Source organism: Lichenostomus cassidix, chromosome 3 (genome assembly GCF_008360975.1).
Source record: "Lichenostomus cassidix isolate B80296 chromosome 3, HeHo_3.0, whole genome shotgun sequence".
NCBI lineage: Eukaryota > Metazoa > Chordata > Aves > Passeriformes > Meliphagidae > Lichenostomus > Lichenostomus cassidix.
In genome coordinates this window covers 27,081,623-27,096,600 of record NC_139483.1, presented here as the reverse complement: position 1 = coordinate 27,096,600, position 14,978 = coordinate 27,081,623, and the positions used below count along the sequence as shown (strand labels likewise).

General features: G+C 36.9%; 1 protein-coding gene across 2 annotated transcripts in view; it reads left to right on the top strand.

The window, feature by feature from the left end:
• The window catches only part of BABAM2 (BRISC and BRCA1 A complex member 2), a 162,886-nt gene that overhangs the window by 110,784 nt on the left and 37,124 nt on the right, over window positions 1-14,978 (top strand). For both annotated transcript variants that reach the window (XM_085055038.1, XM_085055039.1), the window contains exons 8-9: window positions 12,015-12,114; window positions 14,066-14,136. In XM_085055038.1, the coding sequence (XP_084911164.1) occupies window positions 12,015-12,114; window positions 14,066-14,136 (171 nt within the window). The remainder of the gene's footprint in view (window positions 1-12,014; window positions 12,115-14,065; window positions 14,137-14,978) is intronic.

Here is a 14,978-nt window from a genome sequence, read left to right as displayed (position 1 = left end):
TAGTTCTTTTCTTTTTTACTCCCATTTCAGCAGACCTAAAATCTTCATAAGCTAGCACATTCATTATAATTCACTTTAAAACATCCAATGATGGCCTGTATGTTGCAGGCAGGAAATAGAACAAAATGCTAAGAGCGTATGATTTCTGAGAAATTCTGTCTTCAAAACAAAAGAATAACCTAAGCATGTAGAAGTCCCAAATCAGCTATTCCTGCCCCAGGTGACCTAGAATTTTAAAATACTATTTATAGATTTAAATAATATGGAAGGTTTCATTTTTTACATTCTTTAGTCAATTCTGAAATAACTTTTAATGAGTGACAGATTTTCACAATAAAAAATCTTGTGAAGTTGCCTCCATCTGAAATCATGTACTGCTGTGGCTACAGATCCATACCATAGACAGTGTGCAACATCTTCTTAAAATGCTGTAAAATGAGAAAAGAGTTAACCTGCCTGAGTAGCTAGTATCCAAGGGATTTTGTTGACACTGTGATGTTATTTGTTGATGGAAGGCAGAACTTTGGATAAACTGAAATGGTTCAAATGGTAAACTTCACCTAGAAAGATGCTGAGGACCTGCTTGATAAATTCTGATCATACTCATTCCCTGACATAAATTGTGTCAAGGATTGTATATTAACGTGTTTGAAGCAATCTGTAGGAGCACTATACACAAATTGTATTATGTGTTCTTAAAACACTTTACATTTTTAGGGTAAAAGGTATTTTAACAAGACACGTAGTAGTGCTTCAATGCTTTTATTTTTGGTAATCATCTGATCTCTTTTACATAGCTATATGACTCAAGAGTCTTCATATAATTTCCAAAAAGGGAAGACTTTATTTAGGAAACAATTTTAAATGTAGAATCCTAATATTTCAGTCCTACTAAAAGACAGAACAGAAATTATTTAAAAGCTGGCAGTCTTTCTGAAAGTGTAATTTTTCAACTAAAGAGGCTAGTTTATGAAAGCACACGATACTTATTCGTAAATACATCTACTTGCAGATACCATTAGGCCACCCCATTATTTTACCACTCAACATATTAAACATTAAGTAATATTAATCAAATCCTTAGAAGGTGATAAGGTATACTAATGTGAAGGTGAAATTTTTGTCTTTCAATGGTCATGTAAGTATTTGCAGCTTCTAAGGGAAAGGGGGACAGCTTTAAAGAAGGTTTAGCAGGTGGAAGTTTCTATGTTTGACTCATGGCCTGACTGATATCTGTATGTCCACTATGCCATATTCATTATCTCTTCTGGGAAAAGGGGAATCTTTATGAAAAGGATTTTTTGCTCTAGTCTTTGCCTTGCAACACATGCTGTAATGAATGTGCTACATGACCAAAATCCAGGCATCAGTGTAAACAAAATCCTGGAAATACCTGTATTCACCTTCTGACCAGCTAACAGCTGCTCTGAGTTACAAATGATGACATGTTCAGTTTCGTGTTTATGTATGGGATCCCTGCTTCATTTTTAATGTAGTGAAGACCTGTGGGTTTATTTTCTGGTGTAGGACCAGAGTTTCAAAGTGCCAGTGTTTTCTTCTGGGAGTTCTTCTCAATCTTTCCACTTTGGTAAAAGGTTGCCTTTGTGCGATGTGATCCATAGCTCTGCTTCCCTCTGTTTTGAAGCGAATATGTTAGGATGAATTTGGAATTATTTGTGTTCATAGGAACAAAACAGACTTACACAAATTCCTGTGGTAAAGACCCTGAAAGGGACTGTAAAAACTGTCCGAGCAGATTGATATCACCTTGTTAACTGAGTAAAGGTTTAACATGGTTCATATTAGCTTGTCAAGCCACAGTGGCTGTGTTTACATGAAAAACTGATGTTCTCTTGCCTTGTGTCCACATGTGTATTTGGCTTACATAAAGCCTGAGTGTGCTTGGCCTCTTGGAGCATTTAGCAGGAGCACCAGACCAGACTTGTAGCATTCCACATCATTTGTGAACATAAGATAAAGCCAATTTCAAGATCTGAGCAAGAATGCCCTTTAATCATGCTGCATGCACATGGAAATCAGTGTCAGAAGCCAGATGTGTGAAAGAAAAACATTTTTCTCCTTTAACTTTGTCTCCCTCAGGCATTCTTATCAATGACCCAAATGCTCAAATTCATATCCAGAAGTTTTCCAGCATGTTGCTCTCATTTCATTTCTGAAATTTTTCTGCAAGTTTTCTTGCCCTCTCAGTATGTATTTCTTGTTTTTCATGTGAGCTAATGAAATGTGATACTGATGATGCAGAGGACGGGATGTTTCATACAAAATGTTTCTCCAGATAGATGAGATTCACAAAAGAGGATTACTGTCTGGCCTGAGGAGAATGGAAAAAAAGATTACATGAGAGAAGTTTACAACACAGCAGTGTTTTAGCACAGAGGCAAAAAATAAATGCTCTACAAAATGGCTATGTCACTGGAAGTGTTAGGCATTAAGCAATATAGGAAAAGATTAACAATAAGAGATAATTACTGTAATTTGGCAAGTAGATTAGGGAACATAAATAAAGAAAGGAACAATATGAGCAAGTGCAATCACAAAACATTAAAGGCTGCAAGTTATAGGAAATTACTGTTGTTCTTCAGAAAAAGGCAAGAACAGTAGGCAGGGAAGGCAATAGAGTCATACAGGTTTTGAGAGTCATTTTCCTGCTTTATAATAGACACTGCTGGTTAGCTGGGTTTAGTACAAGTACTGGAAAATTACCTGCCATGTGAGCAGTCACAATATAGTAAGCTGGATGTTATTGAATGCATGCTGGAAGAGTGATCAGAAATTATAGATAGGTAAGGCAAATGTTTGTACATGTAACTGATACTGTCTTAGGGCAGTTACTAATTTATGTTATCCACTTTATTGATAGATAATAAGAGAAGATGTACATGGAATTGTGATAAGTATTCTGTTCAATTGAATTGTTTAGGTGATCTTCATCACTAAAGCAGTGTGGATATATTATAAAAGAATAGATCAGTATCTTAAATGCTGTCAAGCGCTGTGTAACATACCACCCAGGCTTCACTGCAGAGAGGAATTTCCAGTGAGCCTTATTATAAATAAATCCTGGATTCTTTTGTTAATTTATTGGGTGCTACTGTTTCAGAGGACAATACTGCTTGCAGCATACCAACACTCCAGTCTTCTTTTTCTTTTTCTTCTTTATGCAAAAGTTTATTCTTCCTACTTTGTGTCTCCATGCTACACTTTTTTTAGTTCCTTTGACACAGCTGTTCCAAGCAATTTTGTGTTTCCCTTGAAGTAAAAGAGCCAATACCTAGTATTATTTTGCTTGCTACTTAGAAGGCCCTCAATATAGTCACAGTTAAGATGGTTATAGATATAACATCAAAACAGGTAATGCCATTAAAAGTACCTTTCTGAAGAATAGGAATTTGAAAAGTAAATTTCGTACAACAGACTCAACTTTCTTCCTTCACAGTGCATGAGAAGGAGAAATGGAGACAGTATAAAATTTTAAACAAATTCCTGGATTTATGTAGGCATCTCAAACCAGTGCAGGATGGAAAAGTTTTACAGTTCAGTTACACTTCAATTTATTTTCCAGCCAAGATCTTGTTTTGTCATAGTTGTGACAAGTCTACAGCTTCCTTCCCATTTGCTTTTCTTTCTGAGATCCATACAGAAGAAAATTGAAGGAGCTTAAGCTACATGGTCTTTCTTTTGGCATCTTAATTAATTTCTTTAACTTTCATTTAAAAGTTTTTGAACTTCTGTGGAAATGAAAACAAAACAGGACTGCACAGTGCTCTCTTTATTTACTTATCTGCCCATGTTGCTTATCTTATCTACGTTTTCTGTTCAGTGATGTTTGCTGCTGCTCTATTTGTCTGGGTTTCCTTCTTAGAACTTTTCCTGGTTGTTTGGAAGTTTTATTTACTGTTATTTCCTTATTGCATCGAATTCTCTGTGAAAATGTTCTTTGATATTTCTTCACATTTCGCTCAGTTTTCTCTTAATTTGCCATCAGCCTTTCAGAAATAGGCAAAAAGCTTTGGAAATTATTTATCTCCATTTTAAGTGTTAAAGGTTTAAGTCTTCTTTCTGTAATATATGTGCTTCCTACCCTCTCATTTAATTCCTTTCTCTGCAGTGTAGCATGAAATACTGGACTGTGAAAGTTCTTCGGGACAGGAACCATGCCCTCCTCTTTAAACTGTGAGGCATCTAGCAACTGATTCAGGGCTTCTTCTCTCTGTTTCCTGTAAATATAATGTAATAAATTATTGTTTAGTAAAAATTATTTCATACTTCATATTATTAATTGGAATTAATAATAGTAAGCAGTATTTTGGAGGGGGGAAGGGTACACCAAAGTTCTTTTTTTGGTATCATAAGTGTCTCTAAATTCAGTTCTGTCATTTGTTATGGATTCTCATTATTTTCTGCCATAATTGACTGAATATAGTACATTTGCAATACGCATTGCTATTGGTGTTTTTTGCAGAAAAACTGAGGAGGCATCGGTTCAGTAAGTTGCAACACAAAAGCAACATTTGTCAGAAATTTTTAGAAATCACACTCTTTTTATAGCCTGTGGAACTTTAAATTTTTTTTAACCTGTTCATAGCGTATTATGAAAAATAATTCTATATTAATACTTTGAAACAGTTTGAAATATATTGCTTTTATACTTTTCATTTTCGTTTATCTTTTCAGAATTGAGTAAGTGACCATAATTTTTATACCATTTTATAGAGTAATATTGTTGACACAAGTTAAGTTAACCTGTACATTTTGAAGCCTCACCAATAATTTCTGTTGCTTGGACTTTTCCTCAAGTTTGTACCTTGAGATCTGGTGAAGGTGCCAGAGGGGAATCGATTGTGCTGGGCTGCCTGCCTGCCCAGCTGTCTGCTGTAAGCAACGGGTCACTTGATAAAAGTGAGTCCCCTCACCCAGAGAAGAGAGCAACATGGAGGCATCAAGTGTCCCATCAGCCAGAGAATAAGTGTTCCCTCTTGTGGTTTTGTTTCTTCAGAGAATGCGAGATCTGAGGATGGCAGAGAGCTCCCTTCTCCAGCACTGGCCGCCCAGGCTTTCACTCACTCAGCACTTCAGTAGAAATCTGTCAGCCCCCTTTATGCAGAACCTGTCTGTGTGTAAAGACCCATTAAGCAAGGGAAAAATCCTTTCAGTCCTATTTTATCTAAAACAGAGGAAATACTAACATTTTCAGACTTTTATGCTATCAAGTAGTGGTAAGAAAAACTTTCTACTATTATTATTATTACTTTATACACTGCAAGAATATCTGTTCTTTCTCCCTCCAGCTCTGAGTACTGTCAGGGAAGGGATGAAAAGAAACATATTCTAATTTAATTATAGGCTTAACCTTCTATTAATCTTATGCTTCTTGAGTTACTTTCTTTGAGAAGGAGTAGAATCCTGGGGACAGAGCTCCTATCCCCACAAGTCTTTCAGTATTGAATCACTCTGCCTATGGTTTGGATGTAAGTCTTTAACCCTTTGGATGTCAGTCTGTAACCCTTTAAATGTTTATGTAAAGTCTGCTAGAACCTAGAATCTGTACAGTTAATGTAAGTTTCCTTGATATAATCATTTTGTCTAAAATGTGTAATACATTATAAACATCTGCTTCTTTCCTACTATTCTACCTGCAGCAGAATACAGAAGTTGGAACAACCCAAATATAGTATTTATTAGCATTTAAAGATTACTTCATCCCACAGTTCTTATTCTATTGTATGATTATTATTAAACTATCATGTACTTCAGTGTAAGCATCTGGACATTATAGGTGGGCAGGCAGAGAAGCAGAATGGTTGCAAATAACATGCTAGAACATACCGAGTCAGCAGAAGAGCTGCAATAAAGCTCAATAAGTCTGACTTGCAGTTTTCTTCACATTCTATGAAACTAAAATACTTTCTGGTTATAGTATTTGCTCTTTACAGTAATTTTTCCCTTTTTTTTCAGTCACTAGTCAAGAGGAGCTCAGAGGTATTTACTCTGAACCTCTAGTAGGTCAAGAAAAAAAGGATGGTATCATCCTTTCAGCTCTAATGGCCAGATGCCGAGTCTGAGTTTGACCGGGATTCTTTCCCCAAATAAGTAGATTTGGCATAGTTTTCCCTCCAGGTTTATTTGTGATTGTATTTTTTTTTTCCTGTGCATTCAGTAGTATAGATGCCTCAAATTATATCTGCTAGCTGAAAACATACATTTCTGTTTTACCAGTGTTGAAATGGAAGTAATTCTAAGTAAAAATAGTTTCTTTAAAAATAGAATGGAAATTTTTTGGACAAACTTTCCTTTGTGATAGAGTTGAGTGGACAAGCAATATATTAATTATGTTTGCTTTAAATGGAGTATTACAAGAAAGGGAAGAAAATACTGTCTCAAACCTAGGCTGTGCAATTTTTCAGTACAGAAGTAATGTTCTGTTGTTTCACTGCTAAGCTTTGTATTGCTGATCGAAGCACTATCCCAAGGCTTCTGCCAAGCACCACATTGTTTGTGTGATAGGAGGGATTTGGTTACAGTCAAGCAAGTCTGAAAAATGGTAAACTGACAGCAAATCTGGGATCATGGTCGGTAAGGCAGCTTTTGTGGTCACGTGCTTTTATTTGATGTGGTTCCTTGTGTCTCTTGTGCCAAATGGTGTAATGTACTAAAGTGATGAAACTGCAAAAGAAAAAAAAGTCGACTATTTACTTCAGCAACAAAGGAGAAAGAGTACAGGGAAGGAGATCAAAGACCTTAACATGCCTCTCAAAATAGGAAAAAAGAGCAAAAAGAAGGGAATTTCTTTCCACATGCTTGAGGCTACTCTTGCATATAGCCATCATGAATAATAAACCCTTTAAATGCTTATGTAGGTCTGCAGTGTGCTTCAGTTTCAAAATACAGCAGGTATTACAGATAGTTAAAAAGGGTGTATCTTGGTAAAATAAAGGGCTATAGCCTGTAAAGTCTAAAGTCTACTTCCCAGCACTCATACATAGATTTGAACAAGTTTTAACATTGGCCACACTGAGAGAAAAGCTTGTAGTTACTTTTAACTGGTATAAAAAGACTTTCCATGCAGAGGCAAGTTTTTTAATTGTTTACATTTTCAAAGCTAGATGAATCTAGAACTGGATCATTCACAATCATTGAACTTGTCATTTCCCTATTTTATGTGTGTTTTGCAGAAAGAATATATTTGAATTAGAAAGGTTGGGTGCAGTCAGTATTATGTACCACTTTCTTTTGGTATAAAGCTCTTTTTTGCTATGTTCACACTGTATTCAGGGTAAGTATGATTCTTCTTACGATTCTGTGCCTCCAAATACACATTTTTTGCTCTCCCTCCCTTGGAGGAAAAAACAAATTGGTATTGGGTGAGATACCTCCTTTTCAGAGCATAACTTCTCTGTAGATGTTCTTTTCTTCGTGATACTTGTTTCATAGAAAAGCTTATGCAATTTTTGGAAATGGGGAATGTGAACAGGTAAGGTAGGGGCACAAAACATAAACTGTATTTACATGTGCACAGGTCCTTAGCTGTAGTACATTAACCTGTGTTAGCACATAACTTTTTAAACTGTGATGTAGAGGGTAGTCTGAAATAATCCTCATTTTTCAGACTCACCTCCAAAGTTTCTCACCAGTCTAGAGAAACCTGCATTTTTTTCTCTTTGGAGAAAAAGAGAATCAAAATGAATTGCAGGGAAGAGGTGGTGTGAATGGAAGAGTTCAGAGGAACTAGGTAGGCCCAAGAGAGTATGGGGAGAATTGTATGGAAGGGGGTAGGCATGGGAGTAAGACCATCTCTCTACATGCCTGTAAGTCTGCCTTGCTAAAACACCCATCTTCTGAGCTTGAAACTTGGAAGTACCCTTTTTCTCTAATGAAGTATTGCTTTTAAGAAAGGGCAAATAACTGGTTCTTTACACATTAATACTCAGGAACAAAAACAGTCACTTCTCTAAACTTGTGAATTAATGCTATGCTATGTTTTGAGGCTCATTTCTTGAAAAAGACATTTTAATTAATTATAAGCTATCAAAAATGGGAAAGAATTTTGCCTTTTGTATGTCGGCCTGAATAAATAGATCCATTGAGAGACAGACAGAGCAAGTCACTTGGAATGCACCAGTCGACAGCAGAAACGTAAACATACTCCAGCTATGCTTTCTGAACTTGTGTTTCAGCATGTCATGGAACAAAACTCTATTAATGCAGGCTGACTGCTGCACTTGTTGAATTCAGTAGTGTGTTCCTCACAAAATCCAATTTAATTCACAGACCATGGATCAGAATCACGTTGTGTCTGACTCTGGAAACCCAGAAGGACAGGACCTTGCTGCAAAGGTGTCTCTGCTCTGTCTTAAAATGAGAAGTGTGAAGTCGGTTTGCAGAGCTGAGTAGGTTTAGAGTAAAAACCAAGCAAATAAAATTCTGAGTCCAACAGATCTTTGTCTGTTCCAGCATGTTTGTACAACCTTATCTCTGAGACAGGTAGATCTACCATGTATTTAATCTTCATCTGCTACTAGTCCAAATGAAATAGCATCCCCTAAGACTGTTTCTTCATGAATTGTGAAAATTACAGAAAATATCAGACTGTTAGAATTCTAGCTTTTAAAAAGTAGCAGTTTTCTGGGAAAAAACAGTGTAAAAGTCAAACACAATTCAATTGATTGTACTGAAACTAGGCTTACTCTGGCAGTTGTAGAGGAGCAATTGTCTGTGTTTAAAAACAAATAACTTCCTCCTCATATCTCTTGATGGTTTTTGTTTAACATTTTTTGTTGTCTTGATAAAATGAATGTGGGGTTTTTTTGTAAGGGGTGTATAACACTGATACCAAGAAGGAAAGCTTGATTGCAAACAGAGGTGTGTAAGATCTATGCTCCAAGAGGCCCAACTATCTGGAAACCAGATCTGACATGCAGCAATCTTCAGCTTGTGCTGGTGAAATACTTTTGCAAATGGAATGTCCTTGACTATAAAAGGCTTCTTATAGCACTTTCTTTCACACTTTTTCTTTTGATTGGACCATGAAGTACCTCAAAAAGTGGCCTTAGATACTGAGCTGTGTGGTGACATTCCCCTGCCTAATTGTCTCCATTTTTCATCTCTGACAAGTCCTTCTTTGACACTGTGTAAGTCTCTTATTTCTTCAGTTGCAGGTTTTTTATAAGTCAGATGAATTTTTAAGGCCTCTTGCCTGGTCTCAGGGTTGTGAGGTTCCTTTAATACAACAGAGACATCGTAGTACAGCATAGTCAAATCGAACTCTGAGCAATAGCTTCTTTACATGTTTAAAAATTTAAAAATAAAAGGTAAATATCAGTTTAATAAGGCAGATGAATCTTAATTGCTAAATGTTTATAAACAGCTTTGAGATGGTCAGTGGCAAGGTCCTGAGCAAATGCGGTATTTCATTAAAATATTTAATAAGCAGATTCTCTGACCCAGTAGAGGGAACAAAGAAGCCTGTCCACTCTTAATTTTTCCTACCCATAATTATTTCTGCAGAACATAAATTACATATTGTACAGCTTTATTCTGTTTTCAGAGGATAATTATTCTAGAAATTCCAGCCTTCTTTCTGTGGAAGGACCTCTTTCTCAGAAACCACACCTTTTAGCAGTCTGTTTTTCATTTGAAAAGGGCTGGATTTCCATTTGTGTCAACACGATTTTAGGGGTTGGCTACTTTCAAGAGACAGATAGAGGTAAAATGGGAAGCCCTTACTCACAAATCATAATAATTCAGTATGGAAGATGTACTGTAAGTTGATGATATGGAAGTGGAAGCTTTTTTTTTTTTTGCATGTGTAGTCTGTTAGAGATTACTCTTAATTTCATACCTGCTGTTGTAACTGAGAGAGAAGCCTGTAATTCCTGTTGTAGTCATCTGAGCATCTTCAGTGGTATGTCCATGCTGCAAGGGAGCTTGGACTTGCTGTCAAATGAGGCAAGGCAGGATGCATAATGGACAGTACCAGTTGCTCTGTGTATGAGATTGGAGGCTTTTATGGATATATTTACATAATATTTAAGGAGTTTAATAAACTGAAAGTCAGGGTCTTAAAGTAAAGTTCACAACCCACTTGTAGCATACTGGGAGAGGGGGAGGCTGGCAAGTCTTCCATTCTCTAATGTTAAAGATCGATGGACCCCATATACTTTCAACTTTATAAGAACAAACTACTGTTTCAGAAATGTTCCAACTTTTAATCATGTCATAGTCACACTTCACTGCTTTTAATCATCCACAAGTTGCAAAATTATATTCTCATGTGAGTAATTTTAGTAGGAGGGTAGCAGCAAGGAAACTGAATTCTGTTTTAAAAAAATCCCATTCGAGTCTTACTTCTGCTGGAAAAGTTTGTTTGTTTTTTTATGTAGCTGTGGTGTACTCAAGGCTTTTTTTTTCATCATTGCATATGCAAAATCCAGACCTGCAGAACTGTTCCATGTGGTGAACAGTCTGCTAAACCCAGACTGTTTTGCCTGAGTAGCAGATTTCCATATACCTCATTATGAGTTTGGGATTTTTTTGATTTATGTAGGCTCTGTTCCTTCAAAGGGATGTATGACTGTAGACCTTTATACCTACCAAAATGATTTCTTATCAAGTACTGAGGAAAATACAAGGCCAGATCCCGTTGGAGAATCAGGGTCTTATTTTGCAGAGAAGAACTTTTCTTTCTAGCCGGTGTAATTTGTCATGGAAACGGCATGTAAACAGGAGGCCACACAAAGTAACTTAGCTCTTGAAGCTTTTTAATGGTGCCCAAGGAGGTTCTGGATGGTTAGTGAATGATGTAATCCACAGTGTGTAATGCAAATTCGTACCCTTTTGATTGGCAAGGGACTGTAAAGAAAGATTTAGGTCAGTACTGCAAGAAGAAAGTAGCATGGATTTTATCTAGTTGTTGCCTTATACAGCCTGATTTAAATAAGTGTTAGATCTTTCCACACCAAAGAAGCCATTATCCTGAGTAATAGCAGGTGTGCTTCAGTCTTCTGTCCTTTGATAAGGCAAGTGGTTAAGCTTCCTAAATACATCTCTGAAGTTACCTTGTATCTGGATTCCTACCATTCAGATATCCAGTATGTGCATGGACAGAGTTAATATCCTTGGTTTTGTTATTTCCTACTGGGGCTGAACAAAATCATAGAATCATGGAGTATAATCAGCAACCAATGTAGATTGGCAAGAAGGAGCTTATCTGGCCAAGCTTATCCTCAGAGCAGAGCCAGCTCATTTCAGTTGTCCAGCTGAGCTTTGAGCACCTCTGAGGACAGAGTGCTTCTGAGCTCCACTTCAGAGAAGTCTCTGACTCCATCATCTCTATCATTTTCCATTAGGTAATTGAAGGCATCAACATGCATTCAGCTTCCCTCCTCAGTATTCCCTGTCTGCAGTGTTCTCTGAAGACTGAACACAGCCATTTCTTTTGACATCGCCATTACATCATCATATACCTGATAGTCTTTCTGACCCACTACCCCCTTGATCTAGTAGGTTAACATCTGTGTTCTGTTGGGAAGTCCAAAACTGGAGTAGATGATGTGACTGATATTTGCATCTGACCATTTTTTACTCCTCTGTCCCAATTATTTTATTCTTAGCTGACTTGACTGAAGGTGGTTTTTGGAATAGTTGAGGACTTTAAGTCCTCTCCTCCCACACTAACAAGATGTCTGAACTACAGTACTCCACATCCTACTGAGGAGGGCTAAGAAACAGAACTGTTCACAATGAAAAAGCTATTTCCTGCAAGAATGTTTTGCATTAGTGATACTCTTGATTTAAGTGGTTTATTTACAGTGGATCATGGTATGACCTGTTTCTATAGATGGTATCACTCAATACTTTTCATTATCACCACAGCACAAAATACACTTCCTTGTGGCCCTCTGACTTTAAGCATAGGGAAGGAGGACTGTGCAGAAATTATTTTCAAATCCCAGGGACTGTACATGTAATGCACTGTTAAATTCTTCTTATTCTAGTGCACTTGGAGGATCATCTGCCCTTCACATCCCAGCCTTTCCTGGTGGAGGTTGTCTCATCGACTATGTACCCCAAGTATGCCAGCTGCTAACAAACAAGGTAAGGTGGTACAGACAATCAGTTTTCCTTTCCCTTATGCACATCCAAAGACATCGTTATTCTTCTGCCAGGTTATCTAAGCAAGGCATACGTAGGCTGAACTACACAGGGAATATCTTCTTGATAAGAGCTGAGCACCTAAGAATAGAATGAATAGAATGAATTGAATAGAATGACTCTTTTAGGTAAACAAGTGAGTTTGGGATCAGATCCTGGAGCAGTGTTTTTCTTACTGCAACATGTTATGGTTTAGGATAAAATGTTATTGTATTGTACAACACTGCATTGTAGTATACTGGTTTTTAGTAAATACAAATGTGTAGTTTGCATTTCATTTTTCTAGTTGCAAGTTCTCATACCCCGGTCATCATTGTAGGTTCTGAGTACTTTCTGTGATTTTTATTCTCAGGTGTTTCCTCCAAATGTACTGAATCAGCAGTTTCTTTGGGTGTTTATACAGTACTAGTTACTTAAGGTTGCTGAAAAAGTTGTGTTCCAGTTAGCTTACTGTTTAAACAAAAAAGACTTATTATAGTATTTTTAAAGTTTCTCCATTATTTAAGTGTATTTTTCAAAAGAGGGCTTAGGGGTCAACATCTAGAAATTTACCTGTTACAGACTTCCTATTTGTATATTACTTTTACTGTGAATTGTCTAAATGAAGGAAATAATTTTATCTTTTAGAAAAAGTTATTCAGAATGTGTTTCCATAATTATATTGGACTCTATCATTAAAGTTGTTTTTGTTGTGGTTTTCTGTTAAAATTACTTTCTGTTTTTAAAATCTGCAAGTACAAAGAACTGTTTTTATCCTTCCTTAAACAAAGTCGCTTAAGCAAACTTATCGTAGGTTTTCCCCTTCCCAAAATAATTTCAGATCCTACACAAAGCCTTCAAAATGATCGTAGTGTTTTATAAAACTAAATGTTTCAGTTTATAAATAGAATTTAACATTAAGTTATATAAGACAGTTCTCCACAGCGGTTGTATCAAGGCTTTTTCAGTAATTTTAGGAAAGCATTTGCCAGCCAAGGAATTATAGTATTTCCATAGCCAAGAATATACTCTTCCTATTCTTTTTGGTGGGGGGAAAAAAGCTTCCTAAAATGCTACTTTTTGTTCTGGAAAGCAAAGGAATTTACATGGGGAATTGCATATAGAACCATACTGTAAGTATTTCTAAGTCACCACTTGTAAGCCAGATGTCCTTGCAGCTGATGACACATGCATTGGTTCTGTTATGGGTCAAACCTTGTTCACACTGTTCTCTTAAGTAATGCCATTCAAATCAACACGAAAATATACATGGTGCAAGGAGAATGTTGTCTTAAGTCTCCAAATTTAGTATTGTTGGATTTTGTCTGTGCCAGGATGGAAGTCTTTCAAAACCCAGAATGCCTCAGAAATTGATGTTCGCACTTGAGTAGGTGGCTCCCTGAGTCAGCACGAAACCAGTGAAAGAGCTTAGTGTTCAGAAGAGTTTGTTGAAGGTGCAGTCTTCAGAAAACACCCAAGATCAGTTGTGAAAGATATTTAATTTTTTCTTCTCCTTTATAACCAGAATGTTATTTTGACACTTAGCCTGCTGTCAGTTCAGATAACTGATTTGCCTATCACAGCTTTCTACTCAAACTTCAGTAAGGCAAGGCTGAGCATTTCTTTCTTTCAGTCTTTGTCTTGTGCAGTTAAACAATGCTTCAATCTATTGTGAAAGACTAAGTTTCACTCAGAAGTGATTGAAGAGATTTCTTTACAAGATATTTTGTGTGCAAGATCCAGAGCTTGTTTTAAAGGCATTTTGGGATTATTTGGGGAAAATCATGATAAATGTAGGATTCAGAAGTACTACCATGTCAAACACAACTCTTCCTTAACAAGAAAAAATGACAAACTGGGCTTTGGCTTTTTTAATCTTTTTATAGCTCTGGATTTGTTTTCTTTCTTTTTTAAGGTACAATATGTTATTCAGGGATACCATAAGAGAAGAGAGTACATTGCAGCTTTCCTGAGTCACTTTGGAACGTAAGTTTTCTTTCAATGCATATTTTCCATAGCAGTGTAGCATATTTTGGGGAAAACTCATTTTCTGCACATTTTCTGTGGTTGTGTGGCTATTATCTACTGGATAAGATGAAATCTAGTCATTTTTCACAGAATGATGTGTATGCATTGTCTCTCTGTAGCAGTACTGGAATGTAGTTCAGCATTATTTCACTTCTGTGCCATTTGCTAATCTGATTTTTCTAGAAAATAGGTGATGATGGGAAAGGAAAAGTAGGGATTTTCTCCTTGTGCAGAAGATACATATTCGTTTCTGAATAAATGGCTTGAGGGGTCTTGCAATAATATGAAGTGACTGGGGTGGGAAAATGGGGAAGCAGGTATGGTTCCAAGCCTTTCAAGAGCCAGAAACCACTGCTTGGCATAAAGGCAGGACTGGGAGACCAGCTGTTCCTACCACCAACCAGTATTTTGCCTGTCAAGAGAAGAGGCTGTTGGGTCATGTTGCATTCCTGCAGATGAAAGGTCCGTGGACAGCCATGATGACAAAATCAATTAATCAGGGCTACCTTGGCAATGTGAAGGGTTGGCACTTTGGTTTCCCTCCTAAAGTCTGCCTTTAGCAGGAGCCCAAGCCTTATCTAATTGTGATGAGGGGTTTCTGCTTCCAAGGGATGATGGCAGTGACATGGATATTCAGTAGCCCTTCAAATCTCAATGAGATTTGAGTCCCTCAAGTAAGGTCAGGAAAACAGGTGGCTTCTAGCATGCACCCAAATTTAATAAAATGATAAGTAGATAACAGTGACTTGAACTGGGCATATGAATAGGAAGTCAGTGTAAGCTCAATCTTTATCAAGACA